The sequence below is a fragment of the Xenopus tropicalis genome, chromosome 5 (genome assembly GCF_000004195.4).
Source record: "Xenopus tropicalis strain Nigerian chromosome 5, UCB_Xtro_10.0, whole genome shotgun sequence".
NCBI classification, from domain to species: domain Eukaryota; kingdom Metazoa; phylum Chordata; class Amphibia; order Anura; family Pipidae; genus Xenopus; species Xenopus tropicalis.
In genome coordinates, this window is record NC_030681.2 from 156,877,664 (window position 1) to 156,902,132 (window position 24,469).

A 24,469-nucleotide genomic window follows, 5' to 3' on the forward strand; every position below is an offset into this window, starting at 1 on the left:
GGCCGGGTTGGAGCTGCAGAGTGCCATTGAGCCCTATGGGAGACTTTCCTTGGGCCGGGTTGGAGCTGCAGAGTGCCATTGAGCCCTATGGGAGACTTACAAAATCATACATTGAAGGTTTCAAAGCCAGAAAGATTTTCGCACCGTTTACGAACGGATCCCAAAATTTCGTTACTTTCGGAACTCAAACACAATATTTTCGTATGACCAATAAAATAATTTTCATGGCATTTTCGAATTATCGTGGATACTACAAATTTTTTTCTATAGTTATTTTAACCATAAAAATATTGTGGTTTAGTAAATGCGCCCCAAACCCTACTCCTTAGTCTGCAGTTCCCAGTGCTGGAATCCTGTCCCATAAAAATCTACTAAAACCAAGTAAAAAATCTGAAGGGTCCAGAGTATTTTAATTGTTATTTAAAAATGCAGTGCAGAGTGCAAAGTGCAATTTCAGCCACAAATTGCCACATTTTTTATTAACTGCAGCCCCCCCCCCCCCCCCCAGAAATTCATTGCCATTGCGGGCCATGTCCCAAGATCTACTGAGGTTCCCCCTTAGCACATGTGCATTTTGGGCAAATCTGGTTCAAGCTGTGAGTAATGTATTCAGTGGCCTATTGTGTCTATTGATTCAACTCACTGTGTGATCCCTGGGATTTCCATCGTGGCCAGGGTGGCAGTTACTCCTCCAGGATTCTTTAAAGGTGTTTGCCCCAGAGTAGGCAAGCTGTTTGGCAACTCCTACTCACAGTCATAAGTGTCAAAATGCAAAGAATGAACATAAAAAAACAAGTATCTAGTAGAATTAAGTCTAAAACAACTGGACTTTTCTGAGTTTTTTCTTGAAAACGTTTCACCACTCATCCGAGTGGCTTCTTCAGTTCAAATGACTGGTAGGGAATTCCCCAGTATTTTAACCCTTGATGGTAGTACAGTCACAGACATCCAATCACAATGGTTCCATTGAACTTGTTCAGTTAGGGGTTGGCTGAAACTGACAGGTGTAAGAAGGTATGATCCAATCACAATGGTACCATGATTCTCATTGATGCAGGGGTTAATCCTTCAAAGTACATGACTGGAGGTGTGAACTGTTGTGAAGCCGCCGGGGTAAGGATGTCAACGCGCCATTGTATGTTGGTGACAAGCGGTGTCTCAGGCCCCCTCCTCTGTTCACAACAGTTCACACTTCCAGTCATGTACTTTGAAGGATTAACCCCTGCATCAATGAGAATCTTGGTACCATTGTGATTGGATCATACCTTCTTACACCTGTCAGTTTCAGCCAACCCCTAACTGAACAAGTTCAATGGAACCATTGTGATTGGATGCCTGTGACTGTACTACTATCAAGGGTTAAAATACCGGGGAATTCCCTACCAGTCATTTGAACTGAAGAAGCCACTCGGATGAGTGGTGAAACATTTTCAAGAAAAAACTCAGAAAAGTCCAGTTGTTTTAGACTTAATTCTACTAGATACTGTATATCATGACCTGGATGAATGAGAATCTTCATAAACATAAAAAACCAAGCTTTTCTGTAAATGTACCTTACACTGCCAGTGACAAATCTCTCCTTCCCAGCACCCTATTCATACAGGGCTCTCCCTGCCCCTCACACCCACAGGCCCAGTACTTACTGACTGCACCCACCTTACTAGCACCCTATTCATACAGGGCTCTCCCTGCCCCTCGCACCCACAGGCCCAGTACTTACTGACTGCACCCACCTTACTAGCACCCTATTCATACAGGGCTCTCCCTGCCCCTCGCACCCACAGGCCCAGTACTTACCAACTGCACCCACCTTACTAGCACCCTATTCATAAAGGGCTCTCCCTGCCCCTTGAACCCACAGGCCCAGTACTTACCAACTGCACCCACCTTACTAGCACCCTATTCATACAGGGCTCTCCCTGCCCCTCGCACCCACAGGCCCAGTACTTACTGACTGCACCCACCTTACTAGCACCCTATTCATACAGGGCTCTCCCTGCCCCTCGCACCCACAGGCCCAGTACTTACTGACTGCACCCACCTTACTAGCACCCTATTCATACAGGGCTCTCCCTGCCCCTCACACCCACAGGCCCAGTACTTACCGACTGCACCCACCTTACTAGCACCCTATTCATACAGGGCTCTCCCTGCCCCTCACACCCACAGGCCCAGTACTTACCGACTGCACCCACCTTACTAACACCCTATTCATACAGGGCACTCCCTGCCCCTCGCACCCACAGGCCCAGTACTTACTGACTGCACCCACCTTACTAGCACCCTATTCATTCAGGGCTCTCCCTGCCCCTCGCATCCACAGGCCCAGTACTTACCTACTGCACCCACCTTACTAGCACCCTATTCATACAGGGCTCTCCCTGCCCCTTGAACCCACAGGCCCAGTACTTACCAACTGCACCCACCTTACTAGCACCCTATTCATACAGGGCTCTCCCTGCCCCTCGCACCCACAGGCCCAGTACTTACTGACTGCACCCACCTTACTAGCACCCTATTCATACAGGGCTCTCCCTGCCCCTCGTACCCACAGGCCCAGTACTTACTGACTGCACCCACCTTACTAGCACCCTATTCATACAGGGCTCTCCCTGGCCCTCGCACCCACAGGCCCAGTACTTACTGACTGCATCCACCTTACTAGCACCCTATTCATACAGGGCTCTCCCTGCCCCTCACACCCACAGGCCCAGTACTTACCGACTGCACCCACCTTACTAGCACCCTATTCATACAGGGCACTCCCTGCCCCTCGCACCCACAGGCCCAGTACTTACTGACTGCACCCACCTTACTAGCACCCTATTCATACAGGGCTCTCCCTGCGCCTCGCATCCACAGGCCCAGTACTTACCTACTGCACCCACCTTACTAGCACCCTATTCACACAGGGCTCTCCCTGCCCCTCGCACCCACAGGCCCAGTACTTACCGACTGCACCCACCTTACTAGCACCCTATTCATACAGGGCTCTCCCTGCCCCTTGCACCCACAGGCCAGTACTTACCGACTGCACCCACCTTACTAGCACCCTATTCATACAGGGCTCTCCCTGCCCCTCGCACCCACAGGCCCAGTACTTACCGACTGCACCCACCTTACTAGCACCCTATTCATACAGGGCTCTCCCTGCCCCTCGCACCCACAGGCCCAGTACTTACTGACTGCACCCACCTTATTAGCACCTTATTAGCACGAATTATTAGCATGAATTTGTGCCTTTCTGTCCCACTCTCCCTATAACCCATAGTGACCCAGGCAGCCCATGTCACTCAGTAATGTATAATGGCAAATGGCACCGAGGGGGAAGGTGAGACCTTATACAGGGTTTGTGACACTGAGAATAAACATTTTGTCTGGGAGTTTCATTCATTTCTACATTTACTGTATTTTTCCCTCCCACAACTGTTATCTTCTAAAACAAAAACTATTTTATATACTAATACTCTCTATTCAGTACAATGATACTGTATATCCTGACATTAGAAAACAAAAGTTACTTGTCCTTACGTGCTACAATTCAAGTCCCCTATACTTTTAATATAAGGATTGAGAGACAGATCATTTACATGGAGAATTCCCCCAATGATCAAGTCCCCATCACTAAAGTAGTTCATCCTGATGTTTTTGCTCAGTTGGTACCCAGAGCTGGGACTGGGCATTTCAGCTGCAGAAGGGAGTACCCGGAACATCAGAACCAGTAGCAGAACCTTGAGTCTGGCAGGAAACAGAACCTCCCCTGATCCACAGAACAGAGTAGGGAGATGATGCAGGTTCCTGGGCTGATGGGGAGACATCCAGTGACAGAGCAGCCAAAGTGTGTCCTTCTGGCATTGGAACAGTAACAGTTCCCTTAGTTATATATCTTCCCTGAACTGCAATCTATGAGCAGCTGCAGCCACTGACATATTTTAGCAGCACAGTTATAGAGTTTCCTAAATCAGCCATAATAGCCGGTGTCCTGCTCTTCCCAATACAGCAGCAGCCTTGGGATTTATGGACTTTGTTTTGGAACATCTCATTTTTTTATGGAGCTGACATTTAAACTGCGTTTTTTGGCCTTTAGAAAAATAAATATATGTTCAACCCAACTCCAACTCCCAAGTGTCTTTTGTGCTGGACTTTAGGAATTATCTAAGAAAAATGTGGGCATTCTTCCTAGTTTTCATCTGTTCCTCAGGCTGCCCCTCCAGATTGAGCAAGAAACAGAAGGGATATGGGTATGCTGGTGAATTCCCTTATTTCGCATCAGACTGACCTCCCAGCCTCTACACTTGGCCTCCCTGGGAGGGGGAATGTGATAAAACCACTTTTTTTATACTCTGGGGAAAAATGTTCTCTCTCCGGCTATAATGTAACTGTGGGGCAAATGGTACAGCCTGTGTTTATGTCTGTTTAATGTTATGTGTAGCCCCCTGAATTCCTGTTCTGCCAAGGTAATTGACCCCAGCTGTGAGGGCAAATAAAGCCCGGATGCTCTGTATTCTAATACACATTGTTGACCCCAAGACCCCCTGTAAGGGCTGTGCCCTGTCTGGATCCAACATACTGACTAAATTGGGCATGCTCACTAAATGGCACCTCATTGGCACAGTGGTATTAGTTGTGATTGGCCCCTCTGGAAGCTGCCTTTGGGTTGGCAGAAAGAATCAAAACCTGTTTTGCATTTACAACAGGGGCTGCTCCCTTTCTGGCTTACAAAGCCAGAAAGGGCTTTTTATACACAAGGAGGATCACAGAGACTGCACAGCAGTAACCATCACAGCTGTACCCACATGTTCCAGTGCCCAGCAGCAGGGCCATCATCAGAAATCATGGGGCCCCTCACAACAAAATTTTCCCAGCATCCTCCAGCTCCCCCTTTTTCAGCATCCTGCAGCTACCCCCAGCATCCTGCAGCTACCCCTCTCAGCATCCTCCAGCTCCCCCCCTCAGCATCCTCCAGCTCCCCCACTCAGCATCCTGCAGCTCCCCCTCTCAGCATCCTCCAGCTCCCTTACTCAGCATCCTGCAGCTCCCCCGCTCAGCATCCTGCAGCTCCCCCTTTTTCAGCATCCTGCAGCTCCCCCCAGCACCCTCCAGCTCCCCCGCTCAGCATCCTGCAGCTCCCCCTCTCAGCATCCTCCAGCTCCCCCCTCAGCATCCTCCAGCTCCCTCTTTTTCAGCATCCTGCAGCTGCCCCCCTCAGCATCCTGCAGCTCCCTCTCTTAGCATCCTCCAGCTCCCCCACTCAGCATCCTGCAGCTCCCCCCTCAGCATCCTCCAGCTCCCCCTTTTTCAGCATCCTGCAGCTCCCTCTCTTAGCATCCTCCAGCTCCCCCACTCAGCATCCTGCAGCTCCCCCCTCAGCATCCTCCAGCTCCCCCCCTCAGCATCCTGCAGCTCCCCCCTCAGCATCCTCTAGCTCCCCCCTCAGCATCCCACTCAGCATTCTCCCAGCTCCCCCACTCAGCATCCTGCAGCTCCCCCCTCAGAATCCTGCAGCTTCCCCCTCAGCATCCCACTCAGCATCCTCCAGCTCCCCCACTCAGCATCCTGCAGCTCCCCCCCCAGCATCCCACCCAGCATCCTGCAGCTCCCCACCCCAGCATCCTCCAGCTCCCCCTCAGCATCCCACCCAGCATCCTTCAGCTCCCGACTGTCATACCTGAGTGGCGGGGACGCCCGCCGCTCTCCAGGCGGGGACGACCGCGCCGATGCGCGTCCTCTGCTGCTCCGGCGCGCGAAGGTGCGCGCGCATCCTTATAAAGGCCGGCGCGCGCATGACGTCATCGTGCTGGCGCCAAATTCAAATATTTAAAGGTCCCTCTAAGGTATTTTGATCGCCCAACTTCGGTTTCGCCTCCTAGTTCCTGCTTTTGCTTGTTTTTGATTCTTATTCATGTTTTGACCCTTGCCTGCCCCTGACCTTGCTGATTGCCACCTGTACTGACCCTCTGCCTGCTTTTGACTACGGTTCTGGAATCTGACTTTGTACTTCGCTGCCTGTTTGGTTTGACCTCGGCCTGATCACTTTGTCTCTTCTCCCCAATAGTCTGCATACGCTAAAGTTCCCTTGCCTGCTCAGAACATCTGCCCTGGTCCTCTCACATTAAGTCCTGGCGGCACCCGAGTAGCGGAGGGCTCCTCCCGAAGCCAAAGGTGGCTGTTATAGGCAGAAGAGTGAGCTCAGACCGGGACCTTGGCTGTTGTTCTGAGTTTTGGGATACTGAGCGTGACAGTAAGTTGGGCCAAAAATGGATGCTGAAGGGGCCACTGCTTCGTCCGCTTCCCCTGAAATTATGCTTAAGAACCTCCTCCAGCGTCTTAGGGAACAAGAGACTAAACAAGATCAAATTGTTCAATGCCTCCAGGGGTTGGCTGTTAGGTTAGATACTCTCCAACAGCAACCTGCTACAGATGACCCAGCTCCTGTTCCGCTCTCTAGGGGTATTTCCCTAGTAGAGCCTAAGATCCCTTTTCCTGAGAAATTCTCTGTTGATCGGAGTAAATTTTTTGCTTTCAAGGAAGCATGCAAACTCTATCTTAGTTTTTTGCCTTGGTCTTTTCCCACTGAAGTGGCGAAAGTTAATTTTGTGATCACTTTACTGTTAGGTGATCCTCAGGTGTGGGCTTTCACTCTATCCCTGTCTGACACAGCCCGATACTCTCTTGAGGCCTTTTTTAAAGCTATGGCTATTATCTATGATGACCCTGATCGGGCAGCCTCTGCTGACTCAGCCATCTGTACCCTCCGGCAAGGCAGAAAGCTTGTTGAGGAGTACTGTACGGAGTTTCGCCGCTGGGCGGTAGAGACTGGGTGGAACGATTCTGCCCTTCGTAGTCAGTTCCGTACTGGTCTGTCTGATGCCGTTAAAGACAGTCTCATTAATTATCCTGCTCCCTCATCCCTTGATGCATTAATGTCCCTCTCTATTCAAATAGATAGGAGACTTAGAGAGAGGCGTCAGGAAAGAACAGCCTCTTCTTTAACTCAATCTCTTTCTCTGGTGCCCGAACCTATACATAATATTGCTACTCCTATGCCAGTAGAGGAGCCTATGCAATTGGGTTCTACGCGTCTATCCTCGGAAGAGAGACTCCGTAGATGCTCCAATGGGTTATGCATGTACTGTGGTGAGGGGGGTCATCTCCGCAAAAATTGTCCAAAAAGGCCGGGAAACTGCAAAGCCTAAGCAAGTCTGGGGAGTCTTGTTTGGGTAATGCAGTTTCTACTCCCCAATATATTTCCTCTAAAATCTTCATTCCCGTGCTCCTCGACTGGGAGTACGGTAATGTGAAGATTCCGGCCTTTCTGGATTCTGGGACGGCTGGGAATTTCTTAGATGTTAAGTTTGCTTGTAATCTGGGTATTCCTTTTACCACGGTCGTCACTCCAGTCAGATTACTGGCGATCGATGGGAATCCACTAGGGAGTGGGTTTGTGTCTTCTAGATCCCAGAATCTTGTCATATCCATTGAAGGTTCTCATAAGGAACAGTTATTTTTCTATCTAATCAACTGTCCTGACACTCCTGTGATTTTAGGCCTCCCATACAAATTGATTGGGTTACTGGCAGCATACAAGGTTGGGGTGTACACTGTGAAGTGTCTTGCTTTAAAGGTTCTGTTTTCATTGCCACAACCTCTTTGAAGGGTCTTCCTTCCCCATATACAGCCTTCACTGATGTCTTCTCTAAGAAGGCAGCTGAATCACTCCCTGCACATAGACCCTATGGCTGTGCAATTGAATTAGTTCCTGGGGCTGTTCCTCCCAAAGGTAGAACCTATCCACTTTCTCTTCCTGAGACTCAAGCAATGGAAGAGTACATTAAGGACAATTTGGAACGAGGGTTCATTAGACCATCCTCTTCCCCTGCGGGGGCAGGTTTTTTCTTTGTAAGTAAGAAGTATGGTGGGCTTAGGCCCTGTATCGATTATAGAGGTCTGAATAAGATTACTGTTAAAAATCGCTACCCTCTTCCTTTGATATCAGAGCTCTTTGACAGGGTGAAAGGTGCTTTGATTTTCACCAAACTTGACCTCAGGGGTGCATATAATTTAATCCGGATTAAAGAGGGGGATGAGTGGAAAACGGCCTTTAATACTCGTGATGGGCATTATGAATATTTGGTCATGCCTTTTGGGTTATGTAACGCTCCTGCTGTCTTCTAAGAATTTGTTAATGATATATTTTGTGACTTGCTGGGACGCCATGTTGTAGTATACCTCGATGATATTCTGATCTATTCATCTAATTTAGTAGATCATCGTTGTCATGTTCAGGAGGTACTATCGAGACTTAGACAGCATCATTTATATGCTAAGCTTGAAAAATGCATTTTTGAGGTTCCTTCTGTTCATTTTCTGGGGTACATCATTTCTCAAGAGGGTTTAGAAATGGAACCAACCAAGGTAGAGGGCTCAACCGCTTTCCTTACGTGCTATTCAAAGATTCCTAGGTTTTGCCAATTATTATAGACAATTTATTAAGGGGTTTTCTTCCCTGGTAGCCCCAGTATTTGGTCCAGTGAAGCGATTAAAGCTTTTAAGCTTCTTAAAGAAGCATTTATTTCTGCTCCAGTACTGCGTCACCCAGATTCCACCTTACCTTTCCTCGTGGAGGTTGACGCTTCTGAGGTGGGTGCCGGGGCAGTTTTGTCACAGCGTCACCCTGTTACCTGTAAGATACATCCCTGTGCCTTCTTTTCTAGGAAATTCTCCCCTACAGAGGCTAACTATGATATTGGCAACAGAGAACTGTTGGCAGTTAAATGGGCCTTTGAGGAATGGAGACATCTGTTAGAGGGCGCTAAACATCCTGTTACCGTCTTCACTGATCATAAGAATTTGCTGTACATTGAATCTGCTAAACGCTTGAACCCTAGGCAGGCAAGATGGGCTTTGTTCTTTACCCGTTTCAATTTTATCCTAACATTTAGGCCTGGGTCCAAGAATATAAAGGCCAATGCCCTTTCCAGGAGTTTTGTCTCTTGCCCTAAAGAGCACCTTGAACCTGACACTGTTCTTCCTAAGGAAGTGATTGTGGCTGCCCTGAGTCCTGACCTTTTGGCCTCTCTCTCTGAAGCTCAGAGTAACTTACCTAGGAATATACCATCTGGTAGGCTTTTTGTCCCGGAAAATTTACGTGAGGCGGTTTTATCTGAAACTCATGATTCTAGAGTAGCAGGGCATCCTGGTCAGAGTAAGACCTGTTCATTGTTATCCCGTTCCCTTTGGTGGCCTACTATGAGACGAGATGTTGGCAATTATGTTAATTCTTGTGCAGTTTGCCAACGTTCCAAACCTTCCAGGTCTCTACCCCAGGGCCTATTACAATCACTCCCTATCCCTGAGAGACCATGGACTCATATTGTTATGGACTTTATTGTTGATCTACCGTCCTCTAATGGTATTACTGTTATTTGGGTGGTAGTAGACCGCTTTAGTAAGATGAGTCATTTCATTCCCCTTCCCGCCCTCCCCTGTGCCAAAACTTTGGCTGAACTTTTCATTGCCAATATTTTCAAATATCATGGGGCCCCATTAAATATTGTCTCTCATAGGGGGGTTCAGTTTGTCTCTGGAGGGCATTCTGCTCTCTTTTAGGTACTGGTCTGTCCTTTTCCTCAGCCTATCATCCCCAGGCAAATTGTCAAACCGAAAGGACGAACCAATCATTGGAGCAGTATCTAAGGTGTTATGTATCCAATAATCAGTCTCAATGGGCAGAGTTTCTTCTGTGGGCTGAGTTTGCCTTTAATAATGCGACTCATACCTCTACCGGGGAATCTCCTTTTTTTTATTGTTTATGGTCTTCATCCTAGAGGCTTTTCTTTTTCTGAATATGTTTCTGCCGTTCCTGCTGCCAATTCTATGGTGGAACATTTTTCACAGATTTGGCAGAGAATTCAAAATTCTCTGTCTTCAGCCATGAATACTCAAAAGAGAGCCGCTGATAGACATCGGAAAGGAGTCACCCAAATATCAGGCTGGTGATAGGGTGTGGTTATCCTCAAAAAATATTTCACTTAAGGTCCCTTCTGCCAAATTGGGTCCCAAGTATATTGGTCCTTTTGTCATTTCCGAGATCATTAACCCTTCCTCAGTTCGTTTAAAGCTTCCCCCCAAAGTTAAAATTTCAAATACTTTTCATGTCTCCCTTTTAAAGCCTGCCAGGGTGGTTCACCAGTGTTCTCCTCCTCCTCCAGTTGTGGTAGAGGGTCAAACAGAGTATGAAATACAAAGAATTGTTGATTCACATTTTTCCAGAGGGGGGATACAGTTTCTTTTTTTTTTTTTTCAAATAACTTTTTATTAATTTTCAGGTTTTTGGGGGTACAGAAAGAAAAGGAGGGTTAGGGTAAAGGTAAGTATTACAGTTTAAAGACATATAGATAACATGACATAACACAGTGATTTTGCATTCTCATGATATTACTGTTATTGCAATTGGATTTAGAGACAATTTTTCACAGTAAATAGTATATTACTCAGACATAAAAAAGATGTTTCTTATATAACACTGTATATCTCTACTATATTTTGATTTTCTTTGGAGTTGCAACTCATAGATTGGAATAACATACGTTCTTTAACTGTTTTCTATGTATTCAGTCCATAATCTCCAATTTTGAAAATGTTTCAGTATATTTCCGTGTCTGTACGCAATAGATTCTTCCATGTTTTTAGACTCTTCAAGTAGGTGCGACCATTCAGCTATTGTCGGTGGTTCTGTATCCTTCCATTTTCTTGGAATAATTGCTTTAGCTATAGTAATAATATACTTAATCAAAGGATTGGAGATTATGTCCTTTTTTTTTTAATCATACAATAAGAGAATTGATATAGAGTTAAGTTCTAATTCTTTTGGGAAGATTTTTTCAATAATCTTTTGAATAGAATCCCAGTATTGTTCTAGTTTTTTACATTTGTACCATAGATGTTCGTAAGTCCCTATTTCTGAGTTGCATCTCCAGCATATATCAGTTTCGTCAAACATTTTTTTTAATTTAACTGGGGTCATATACCACCTGGATAGTAGTTTGTAATTAAATTCTTGTATCTTAGTTGATGTGAATATTCTAGAGTTATTATAACATATTTTTTCCCAATTTTCTGCTGTTAAGTTAATGTTGAGGTCTTTTTCCAATTTTTCCGCAAATGGTGGTTTAATATCGTGTTTGGCTATCAGTTTTTTATAGAAAAATGATAAAGATCTCGGAAGATGGGTATTCTTACTAATCAGATTCTCAAACCAGGTAAGTTCTCTTTCTAATTTTGTTATTTGCAATGTCTGAATATATTCTTTTATTTGTTCATATAAATATATTGAGAGGTTAGATTTTTCTTCAGTTATAAAATGTATTTTTTCCATTGGTAACATTTGATTTTTTTCCAAAAAATCCTTTATTCTAATAGTTTGTTTTTTATTTGTTGTCCATAATCTGAGTAACTCATTTTCTATACCTGTTTTAAACTCCAAATTGTTTAATAAAGGAGTTAGTGGGGAAGGATGTGGGGCTAACATATATTTTTTGTTTAATTTAAACCACTGTTTAATAGTAGGATATACCGTAATATCTGTTTTCGTAATTTTTATGTTTTGTAGTTTCTCTGACCAAATCAATGTAGATAGTGATTTAATATTCTCTCCTTTTTCTGCATTACAACTTGAATTGGGGTAATTCTCCTTTTGCCATTGAATAATTCTTGACAAGTGGATTGCGTTATAGTATGTATATAGACACGGGAGTCCCAATCCTCCGGTTTCTTTAGGTCTTGTAAGCGTTTCATAAGCTACCCTAGGTTTGGAGTTCTTCCATATAAATTTTGAAAGTTTCGATTTGATTTTAGTAAAAAATATTCCTGGGATATCTATTGGTGTACATTGAAGAATGTATAAGATTTTAGGGAGAATTATCATTTTTACTATGTTTATTCGGCCTATCCATGATATGCAGATGTTTGAGCATTTTTGTGTATCTTTATCTATCATTCCGAATATTGGGAGGTAATTCTTAGCATAAAGAAGTTTTTCCTCTTGAGTTAAATATATCCCCAAATATTTGATCTCCTCTTTGGCCCATTTAAATGAGAAAGTTTTTTTAAGATATTGGACTTTATATTGGGGTATGGTAATATTTAGAATTTCAGACTTGTTATAGTTAATCTTAAAATTGGATAATTGTCTAAATGTATTAATAAGGATCATTAGATTAGGTAGGGTGATGTGTGGTTGAGTTACATAAAATAATAAATCATCAGCAAATGCTGAGACTTTATGTTCCCTGTTGGAGATATTAATTCCTTTAATGTTCTTATTTTGTCTAATTGCTATCAATAAAGTTTCAATCGTTAAAACAAACAAGAGGGGTGATAGTGGGCAACCTTGTCTAGTACCATTTTTAATTAAGAATTTGTCCGATATTGTTCCATTAATTCTTATTTTTGCACTCGGGTTTTGATATAGGGACATTATTTTCTCAATTAATATATTACCAAACCCCATTACATGCAGTACATTCTCCATAAATACCCAATCAATCCTATCGAATGCTTTTTCAGCATCCATCGATATGATTAAAGCTTCTTTCTTTCTAATTTTCATAACCTTTATTATATTAAGTGTTCTAACTGTATTATTTTTTCCTTCTCTTCCAGGTATAAATCCGGATTGATCCGGGTGCGTTAAAGTTGGTAAGTGTATTTTTATTCTATTTGCTATAAGTTTAGCAAAAATTTTTTGATCAATGTTTATAAGTGAAATAGGTCTATAACTAGAGCACTCATGTGGGTCTTTACCTGGTTTAGGAATTAAAGTTATATGGGCTTCCTGTGATTGATCTGGCAATGGAATACCTCTCTTTTGGGTATTGTACATATTAAGTAAAATAGGATTGAGAGTGTTTTCGAATATTTTATAATAACTGGCTGTGAAACCATCCGGGCCTGGACTTTTACCTAATGGCAGTTCCTTAATTACTTTAGAAAGTTCTTCTTTGGTGAAAGGCATATCAAGGTTTTTAGATGTATCATTATCTATTTTTGGTATTTTCAGTTGTGTTAAGAAATTTTTTATTTTAACTTTCATTTTTTCTTTTACTCTATCACTTAGTTGTTGTTTATTTATGTTGTAAAGATTAGCATAATAAGTTTGGAAACATTTTGCTATATCTGAAGTTTTGTATACCAATTGTTGTTTGTGGTTTTTCATTTTCAATATATACGATTTAGCAAATTGTGTTTTCAGCATATTAGCTAAATGTTTGCCACATTTATTGCTATATTCATATATATTCCGTTTAAATCTCGTAAAGGCTTTATTTGAGTCTATATCTAAGAAATTTTTCAATGCTTTCCTTTTATCTGTTAGTTTTTGATATAATTCTTCTACTTGTGTGAGTTTATGTTGTGTTTCTAGTATATTAATTTCATTTAGCAATTGATTTATTTCTTTTCTTCTTTCTTTTTTACAGCGTGCTCCCATTGAGATCAAATACCCTCTCATTGTGCATTTATGTGCTTCCCATCTTATATGCTGAGATGTATCTTGTTCTGAATTTTCAATAAAAAATAATTTTAATTTTTTCAATATTTCTTCTCTGTGTGTTTCTTTATGGATAAGGTTTTCGTTCATTCTCCAGTTATAGTTTTTGTTTATAACTGTTGGTATCTTGAATATTATAGTTACTGGACAATGGTCTGATTGGAATGAATTTTCGATGCTGGATTTATGGACTAATTCTAACCATTTATGTTCCATAAATATATAGTCAATCCTTGCATAACTCTTATGTACACACGAATAGTGTGTATAATCTTTTTCTTGGGGGTGGAGAATTCTCCATATATCAGATAGTAAGTTTGTATGTAATATTTGGTTTATCCCTCTTATTAATGAAAAAGGTAAGTATGATTTTTTTGATGAGGTATCAATTATGGGATTAAGTGGAGTATTAAAATCTCCTCCCAGGATTACTATACCCTCTTTGAAAGATCTTAATTTGTTCAGTATTTCTTTTAAAGTTTTTAACTGGTTCTTGTTGGGTAAATAAATATTACACAAAGTTACTTTCTGATCAAATAATACACCTTTTACCATTAAACATCTCCCATCTTTTCTTATATAGGTATCAGATGCTGAGAAGGGAGTATTTTTATGAATAGCAATTAGTACACCATTTGTTTTTTTTTCCGTATTGTTACCCAAAAATATTTTGTCATAGTATCTATGATGAATTTTGAAAGTGGTATTGTCTAATAGATGTGTTTCTTGCATGAATATTATCTTTCCACCTAAATTATTGCAATGATTGAACATCTGTGATCTTTTAATAGGTTCATTTAATCCATTTACATTAATGGATGTGAGTTTTATTTTAGCCATAGTCTATTTCTGAGTATTTTTTTATACACTTTGAATTATGTCTCTTTAATTTGTTTTCAGTTGTGTTTGTCATGTATACCTTACATGGTAGGGGAAAGTAATAGAAATAAACTATATACAAGAAATAATTAGCATTTGCTAAAACTGCAATAAACCATATATTTGTAATTGGTAATAGCGTATATTTATAGGCAGTCGATTTTCTATAAGATAAGTACATTGTCCTATCTTAATAGTAGAGGGGTTGTGGAAGATACACCTGTATCTTATTAGTGGAAGCCGTAAATAACGAGATGAGAACATAAATCCATCTCTTGCCATGTTGGATATTATTTAAAGAAAGTTAACTAAGTGGGGAAAAAAAAAAAAAAAAAAAACAACCTTTGTAATAACTTTGTAATATCCAACCAATTGTTTAAATAAGTTTTTTGGTATTGATCTCATACCTTAATTTATCATACTATGATTAAAAGTATAACCCTTAACAACCGTATATGCTGGGTTAGTATATCATAGAGATTGAAAAAAAAAAAAAAAAAACCCTTTGTAATAACTTTGTAATAACCAACCAATTGTTTAAATAAGTTTTTTGGTATTGATCTCATACCTTAATTTATCATACTATGAGTAAAAGTATAACCCTTAAGAACCGTATGTGCTGGGTTAGTATATCATAGAGATTGAGAGAAAAAAAAAAAAAAAAACCCCTTTTTTTTTTTTGGTATTAGTTTTTTTGGTATTAGTCTCATAACTTAATTTACCACACTATGAGTAAAAGTATAACCCTTAACAACCGTATATGCAGGGTTAATAAATCATAGAGATGGAAAAGAAAACAAAAATGTTAACATTAATAACATCAGCATTAATTATAAGCACATATTTTCAGGTTTCATTTCTATTGAAAGAAAAGGATATTTCTTTTTCTCTCATTTTAGGAGTGTGTGGGGATCTTCTTATGTGTTTCATGGGAGTACTCCAGAAGTCAGATGTTTTAAGCACATTAAAGTCAGAGTTAGTATTAAAGTCCCATCCAGGCAATGGAATCCTTTCTATATCCAGTTTTTTACAGAAGTCATCTGTGTCTTTAGGTGTTTTCAGCATGAGAAGTTGTCCATTGTGTCTCACTGTCATGTTGAATGGAAATCCCCATCTAAATTGTATTCCTTTCTCTCTTAGTAAGTCAGTGAGAGGTTTAAGTAGTCTTCTTTTGTTCAATGTTTTCCATGATAAGTCTTGGAACAGTAATATTTTGCTTTCCTCAAAGGTAATGTTTTTCAATTCTCTTGACTTAAATAGGATTTCTTCTTTTAGTGTATAATCATGTAGTGCACAAAGTACATCCCTTGGTGAGTCTGGCGGTGCGTTTTTAGTTTTGGCCACTCTGTGGAATCTGTCCATTTTTATTTCAGACATTTGTTCTCTGCCAAGTATGCCATTGAATATTTGTAATAAAGCTCCTTTGAGCTCTCCTTGGGATATCCCTTCAGGAATTCCCCTTATTCTTAAGTTTATTCTTCTACTTCTATTTTCGAAATCCTCCATCTGTCTTTCTAATTCATTGATCTGTTCTGCTTGACCAATAATCGTTTTGTGTAGGTATGTGTTATGTTTGAGTAGTTTCTCATGATTTTTTTCAATGGCATCTGTTCTGGCTGCAACACTTATAATGTCTTTTTTGAGATCCCTCATCTCATCTCTGAATGCTGTAGTAAGCTCCTGCAGCATATTTTTAATTTCAGTTTTTGATGGCAGGCATTTTAAGTAAGCTCTAATGTCTCCCTCACCTTCACTATCTGAATCAGACAGTTCGTGCTGGCTTTCAGTGTCTTTCTCTATGACACGCTTTCTAGCCGGCGCCATCTTTGATTTATTTTTCTCCTCCGTTGTATGTGTGAGTAAATCACTTTCAGCTTCTAAATCTATGGCGTTTTTATTTGTTTTGACCTTTGGCGTCTGTGTGGGAGCCTTACCATGCCTTTTCATTCTTACTGCAGGGCTGCTTTTCCCTCTGGGTAGAATCGGTCACGGAGCTCTCTCAATCTGCGTCCATGCAGGCAGACGGCAAGCCACGCCCCCCGGGATACAGTTTCTTGTACACTGGAAAGGATATGGTCTTGAAGACAGATCTTGGGTTTCTGCTACCGATGTTAAGGCTGATCGCCTTATCAGACGATTCTATGCTTAGTTTCCGGATAAACCTAGGGGTCCGGTGGCCCCCTCTAGAGGGGGGTAATGTAAGATTACCTGGGCGGCGGGGATGCCCTCCTCTCCATGCGCGTCGATGCGTGTCCTCTGCTCCTCTGGCGCGCGAAGGTTCATGCGCATCCTTTTAAAGTCTGGCGTGTGCATGACGTCATCACACTGGTGCCAAATTCAAATATTTAAAGGTCCCTCTAGGTATTTTCAGTGCCCAACTTCGGTTTCGCCTCGTGGTTCTTGTTTCTCAGCTATTTGTCTCTGATTCGTGTTTTGACCCTTGCCTGACCCTGACGAAATGGAGGGTCTTGGGCACGGATGCCTCCACCCTGGGCTGGGACGCTCACCTGGGTCCGGAGTGGGTTCAGGGGAGGTGGTCCGTCAGGCAGTTGGGAGTTCCATCCAATGTCCTGGAAATCAGAGCAGCGAAACTGGCTCTTCAATCCTTCTCTCGGACCCTACAGGGTTCTTCAATCAGGCTGTTGATAGACAACACGTCGGCTGTGTCGTACATCAAGAAACAAGGGGGACAAGGAGCAGTTCTCTACTTCAGGAGGTAGATCCTGGGCAGAGAAGAATCTTTTTCTGCTGACTGCGGAATACCTACCTGGGGTGTGCAATCAGGAAGCAGACTTCCTAAGCCGGAACTCTGTCTCAGGTCACGAATGGTCTTTGAATCACCAGGTCTTTCAGGAAGTGATAGACAGATGGGGTCCTCTGTAGATCGACCTTATGGCAACTTATCGCAACTTTCAGCTTCCGAAGTTTTTCTCCATTAATTTTTGCCCAGGGGCAATGGGCACAGATGCTCTTCTGCAGGATTGGCATTTCAATCTGGCGTATGCCTTTCCTCCTTTTCCCTTATTTCCAGAATCCTCCTGAAGGTCATTCAGGAGAGGTTGGAACTGGTCTTAATAGCCCTGAATTGGCCTCCCAGACCCTGGTATCCATTACTCCTGAAGCTGGCAACAGATCCTCCCTGGCCTCTTCCAGGGAGGAGAGACCTGTTGAATCAGGGACCTCTTCTTCATCCAAATCCTTCCGCTCTGTCCCTTCAGGCTTGGAGGTTGAGCGCAAGAGACTTTCGGATTTAGGCACCTTGTTAAAGGTGAGGAAGCCTTCCACATCAGCAGCTTACTACAGAATCTGGGAAAGATTTCTCCTTTGGAAATTTCACAATGATTTGCCGATGGAAGAGGTCACTCTTTCCCAAGTTCTAAGTTTTTTGCAAGAGGGCCTGGACAAGGGTTTACAGTATAGAACCCTCAAGGTTCATGCCTCTGCCTTATCTGCCTTATCTGGGAGATCCTGGGCTGAGGACTCCACGATCAAGAGGTTTTTTCTGGCAGTTCTCAAGGTTCGACCTCCAAGAGCCAAGTCTCCTCCCCAGTGGAGTTTACCATTGGTGTTAAAGGCCTTATCAAAGTCACCTTTTGAACCTTTAGAGTCAGTCTCCAATTGGCTCCTCACGTTAAAGACTCTATTTTTGGTGGCCATAGCCTTGGCTTGTAGAGTAGGGGAGTTGCAGGCCCTTTCCTGCAGTCCAGGCCATATATCCTTTCTCCATGACAGAGTCATTTTGAGGCCAGTCAAGTTATTCCTGCCCAAAGTTGTCTCGACGTTCCATCTAAAGAGAGAAATTTCCTTGCCTGTTTTTCCTCCTGATTTGCAGAACATGGAGGAGTTACAAAAGATTGATCCAGTCCATTGTCTGAAGCATTATCTGGAGGTTTCAGGTACCTTCAGGAAGTCAGATAGACTGTTTGTCATCCCGGCAGGGTATTGCAAAGGACAGGCGGTTGCTACTTCTATTATCAGCAGATGGATCTGTATTGAAAGGGCTTATCAGGCTCAAGGCAAGCTAGCTCCAGAAGGTTTAAGGGCACACTCAACTAGGGCTTTTTCGGCTTCCTGGGCGGCTTGGGCTGAAGTTCCTTCGGCGCAGATTTGCAAGGTGGCTTCAGGGTCTTCAGCCAGGACCTTTATCAGACACTATTAACTAGATTTGTCTGGATCCAGTAGTCATGCATTTTCTTCAGGAAGTCATCTTGCTTTTTCTTCATTAAATTAATTGCAGTTACTTGGCTTGGTAAATCCAGTTGTAATGCTGATATGGAGTGACCAGGAAAAGGGAGAATTGTTTTCATACTTACTGTAATTCCCCTTTCCTGGTCACTCTCCATATCAGCATTTCCCACCCTTGTGGTCTGGTACTTGGTATTAGACAAGGTAGGTGGGTACCTACAGGGGTACTTAAAGGTTTTTTTTAGGGAGGGACAGTCTGATTGATAGGCGGGGTGGGCCTCCCGGTTGTAATGCTGATATGGAGAGGGACCAGGAAAGGAGAATTACGCTAAGTATGAAAACAATTCTCCCTTTTCTTCTACCACAGGTAAAACTTATCAAATAAAACACTATATAAATTGTAATCCCAAATATGTAATTTATTTATTTACATGCACAAAGTGTAACAAACAATACATAGGTCAAACCAGCAGAAAACTCAAGGAACGTATTCGAGAACACATTCTAAACATTACAAATGAAAAATGTAACACGTCAGTAGCAAAACACTTCTCAGAATGTTCAAATAGATCCCTTTCATACCTGGCAGTTGTAGGAATGGATAAAGTCCTTTCAAACCCTCGAGGTGGTAATATCATCAACACCCTGATTAAAAAAGACACTAAATGGAATCTCTACCTCAAAACTAGACAACCAGATGGTTTAAACTATGACTATGATGTTTCATGTTATGTATGATGTGGATAAAAGCATGTTCCAGATGACTACTCTGGAACATGCTTCAATAATTGCATAGCTACCTTTACTTAATAACATTTATTAATATGTGCCTGATGTGGATACCATTTACTAATAAACTGTGTTTAAATATATTATTGTGCCTAATGAGGGATACTACTTTTATTTACAATGTATCCTGCATACCTTGCCTTTTAATCTAATTACAAAGTATATGTTATTGATGTTAATTGATTCAGCTTTGTGATTGGCTAACCTTTGTTTGATCCGGTTGGCCGCTTGACCTTTACATATTGTGTATCTGTAAACTGTTATTCAGCCTATAATTAAGTACCCTGTTGGTATGAAACGTGTAAGGCTATGTTTTTGATTTTTATATATGGATAAATAAACTGAAAGTTCTTGTTTTACAAACGCTGCTTCCTGACAACTTTCTGCTTCTTGATTCCGGATGTGCCTGCCAGCATCTCTCTATTTGTGACATTATTACTGGCTCCCTAAGCTGAAGGTCTGGGGCATGAGCACCCGGGCCCACCTATACAGAGGGTATGATTTCTTATAAGCTAAAACTGTTATCTATATATCCATTTGAATACAGGGTTATTACTCTTTGCAAGTTATAATTACTTTATCTTTACACCCAGTTATATAAAGTTGATATTTGCTGCAAACTGTGTGTGATTACAGTATTTCCTAGTGGAAATCCCCTTGAGGTGTGCTCCTCAGTGTCCACTAGGTGGCGGCACTGCGCTAAAATCCCAGTCCCAGTACCTTTTATCTGCAAAAGGGGACCAAATTTCCTGTTTTAAGCAAATATACAGCCCAAAATAAGTGAGTGTGCCAAGAAAGGGTTACATTTGTACAAACCATGTAACTGTGTCTCCTTCATCAAATATGGAAGTTTTCCTTTAAACCTCCAAGAGAGAGAGATACACTGGGTGTTCTTTGGAGGGCTTAAACTTCATTGCCTTTTTTAACCCAAATTAACCATGTAACTATGTAAAAATTAGGACTCAGAGTCATGAACAAAATACAAAACAAAAGTAACATTGACAAACCTATTTGGTAGAGATTTCTCTTCTTCATGCTCCCCATGATTCAAAACAATTCTTAACTATAAATAATTCTATTGTTTTCTAACAATATTGTCTTTTCTGTTCAGTTCTGGCCTTAGAAATATAATATAGCACTTGGGAATGAATATACAGCCCAATAACCCAGCACTGGAGGATAAGATGGCAAATATCTCAACTGCCACCATTCTACTGCCCTTACTGCTCAGGTATGCAGGGACAAATGCCCCCCACACGCTACAGAACCCCAACATACTGAAAGTGATGTTTTTAGCCTCATTAAATCGGTCAGGGAAATCCTTGGCTAGAAATGCAGCAATGAAACTTAGTAGGGCCAACGTTCCTATATATCCAATTATACAAAATAGGAAAAAGCCTGACCCTTCATTACACAGCAGAATAATATAGTCTGGGTCAGAGAGAGTATCAGCCTCATGAAATGGAGGATTAGAAGCCATCCACATAGCTGAGATGACAATCTCAACTAAAGAACATACAATGACTAATATGATGGCCAGTTGGGTTCCTACATACTTCTTCAGCTTGCTCCCAGGCTTTGTGGCATTGAAGGCAATAATAACTGTGAGAGTTTTAGCCAACACAGAAGAAACAGAAATAGTAAATACAATCCCAAATGTTACTTGTCGGAGGAGACAACATATCTGAGTTGGGCGCCCAATGAATAATAAAGTGCAGAGGAAACACAACATGAGAGAGATGAGGAGGAGACAGCTGAGATATCGGTTGTTGGCTCTCACTATAGGATTCTTGCGGTACTTTATAAAGATTCCCAGGATTACAGCACAAGAGATGGAGAATGTTACAGAGATGGAGGATAAAGTAGCGCCCAGTTGGTCTCCATAGGAAAGATAATTTATATCCCTCGGGAAGCAGCTGGTTCTAACAGAATTTGACTTTTCATATTTAGAGCATTTCATACAACTCTGGGCATCTGTAGCAAAAAAAAGAACAGTTAGATATTAGATATTAGATGACATTTTGTAAAAATAGTCAATTGTCGTATTCTTGTTTTGTAAAGACAGTATTTCTTTGTTAATTAATTTTTTGGGATGCAATCTGCCGTATGCCATCCTCACCTGGCCATAGGGGCTCATCAGGAGCCTCATGCAAGAAGTGTTTGGTGGCAACTGAGCAAAACCTGGACTTTATGGTGCAAAGGGGCTGATATAGGCTAAAGAGCATGCTCAGACTGGATTTCTGCTGCACCCTAGGCCTAGGGTAACTTAGTAGAAATTTTTGAATGATGATAAAAAAACAAATATAATACATTCCTTATTAATATCTCTTGTATCATATTTAGATTTTTACAAAAAATGTATTAGTAAACTCACCAACATTATATTTGTCTGTGTGTTTTATTTGTCGCAATAAAAGAAAGTCTCTTGGTATAAGTTAGTAACTGTATTTAAAAAAGACATGGGTAATGTAAGTTTACACATGTTGGCCAGTTTCTCACATGGTTTTATGCTAAAAAGACACTAATAAAGACGCTACTGAATGATGGGAAAGGGGACATTCACTTAGCCCTTTCCTCGGGTGAAGAGGACTTGGGCAACTGACTGACACAGGATAAAAGCATCATGGAAACTTCCAGGAAAGCCAGATTGCACACTCATGATCCACATGTGAGAATCACACACCACATGGATATTGATGGGATATAGTTACATAGTTACATAGTTACATAGGGTTGAAAAAAGACCAGTGTCCATCAAGTTCAACCCATCCAAGTAAACCCAGCACACCCAACCCACACCTACCAATCTATACACTCACATACATAAACTATAAATACAACCACTAGTACTAACTGTAGATATTAGTATCACAATAGCCTTGGATATTCTGATTGATCAAGAACTCATCCAGGCCCCTCTTAAAGGCATTAACAGAATCTGCCATTACCCCATCACTAGGAAGGGCATTCCATAACCTCACTGCCCTCACCGTGAAAAACCACCTACGCTGCTTCAAATGGAAGCTCCTTTCCTCTAATCTAAAGGGGTGACCTCTGGTGCGTTGATTGTTTTTATGGGAAAAAAGAACCCCCCCAACTGTCTATAATCCCCTCTAATGTACTTGTACAGAGTAATCATGTCCCCTCACAAGCGCCTCTTTTCCAGAGAAAACAACCCCAACCTCGACAGTCTCACCTCATAGCTTAAATCTTCCATCCCCTTAACCAGTTTAGTTGCAGTCTCTGCACTCTCTCCAGCTCATTAATATCCCTCTTAAGGACTGGAGCCCAAAACTGCACTGCATACTCAAGGTGAGGCCTTACCAGGGACCTATAAAGGGGCAAAATTATGTTCTCATCCCTTGAGTCAATGCCCTTTTTTATACAAGACAGCACTTTATTTGCTTTAGTAGCCACAGAATGACACTGCCTGGCATTAGACAACTTGTTATCAACAAAAACCCCTAGATCCTTCTCCATTAAGGAAACCCCCAACACACTACCATTCAGTAGATAGTTTGCGTTTATATTATTTCTACCAAAGTGCATAACTTTGCACTTATCAACATTGAACCTCATTTTCCAGTTTGCTGCCCAGTTATCTAATTTTGTCAAATCGCTCTGCAAAGCAGCAGCATCCTGCATGGAACTTATAGTTTTGCACAATTTAGTGTCATCAGCAAAAATAGAAACAGTACTGTCTATGCCCCCCTCCAGGTCATTAATAAACAAGTTAAAAAGCAAAGGCCCAAGGACTGACCCCTGCGGTACCCACTAACCACACTGGTCCAATTAGAAAATGTCCCATTTACCCCACTCTGTGTAATCTCTCCTTCAGCCAGTTCTCTATCCAATTACAAATATTATGCTCTAGGCCAATATTCCTTAATTTGATCATTAACCTTCTGTGAGGTACTGTATCAAACGCTTTAGCAAAGTCCAAGTAGATGACATCAACTGCCATTCCAGCATCAAGGTTCCTGCTCACCTCCTCATAAAAGGCGACTAAATTAGTCTGGCAAGATCTGTTACGCATAAAACCATGCTGGCACAAACTAATAGTATTGTGAACTGCAATGTATTCAAGTACCCTATCCCTTATTACCCCTTCCAAAAGTTTTCCTACTACTGATGTCAGACTAACAGGCCTATATGTGACTTCCTACTGGAAGAAGCTCTCTTGTTGAAGCCAAGGTGGTGTGAGTGGAACATGAGTGCAGTCAGTGGCTTCCAATTTGGAAAATGCACAATGAGGAAAAACTTCTGCTGATCTTATCCACTCTTGCAAGCACAGGAGGCAGGTAAGGTAGGGGGGTATAAAGCCATTCTTGTGTCCAAACTCTCTCTTTCAAACTAAATGGGGAGGGTTTTTATTGGTAAGCCTGTATTTTCCAAGGATTTTTTGCCGTCTTTAACCATTGTAGGAAAGGACAGTCAAGGTCAAATCAAGGTTTTTGAATTAATAAACTTGAATATTCAAATGTTTGTTGTCTCCGGGGAACTTTGTCACCTCAAAACTGCCTAGAAAAATTTTTCAACTAAAAAGTTGTGAGGGTTTTGTTATATCTCGAACATTCAAGTCTCAAATATCAAATCTCCAGTGTTGAAAGAACATATGAATATATGAAATCTTTAGAACTGTGGGAATACTGAATGCAGGTCCAATAAATCAAAAAACTTGATTTTTCACTCTTGAACTTTGATAAATGTGCCCAATAGTTTTATGGATAACATTTTGCAAAACACATACAATAACCTAAGGAACTCACGTTATTGTCCAAAAATAGACAAATAGTGTTTGATAAGTAAAAAGTGAAGCGAAAAAGTTTAGACGAAAGAAAACAGTGGAAGAAGGAAAAAAAGAGAAAAGAAAGAGATCGGCCTTGAATTTTGATTTTGAAGGATAAAAGTAGGAAGTCTACTTATGGGAAAACAGTAGAAGTGGAAATGCCTTTGAGCTCCCAAATAGGCCCCATTTCTAAATATCAAGGAGTCATTATTAAGTTATTTTGCAAAGATGCTTTTCTCCCTTCACACACCCTATTGCTGTTAACCTGGTTCAGCCCT

The 24,469-nt window shown here is 41.6% G+C and overlaps 1 protein-coding gene across 1 annotated transcript in view; it reads right to left on the reverse strand.

Annotated features, from left to right (window-relative positions):
- LOC116411017 (vomeronasal type-2 receptor 26-like) overlaps positions 1-16,741 on the reverse strand; it is a 54,138-nt gene extending 37,397 nt beyond the window's left edge. Inside the window, exon 1 of the mRNA XM_031902782.1 lies at positions 16,637-16,741. Within this exon, the coding sequence (XP_031758642.1) occupies positions 16,637-16,741 (105 nt within the window). The remainder of the gene's footprint in view (positions 1-16,636) is intronic.
- Between the last annotated feature and the right edge of the window lie 7,728 nt (positions 16,742-24,469).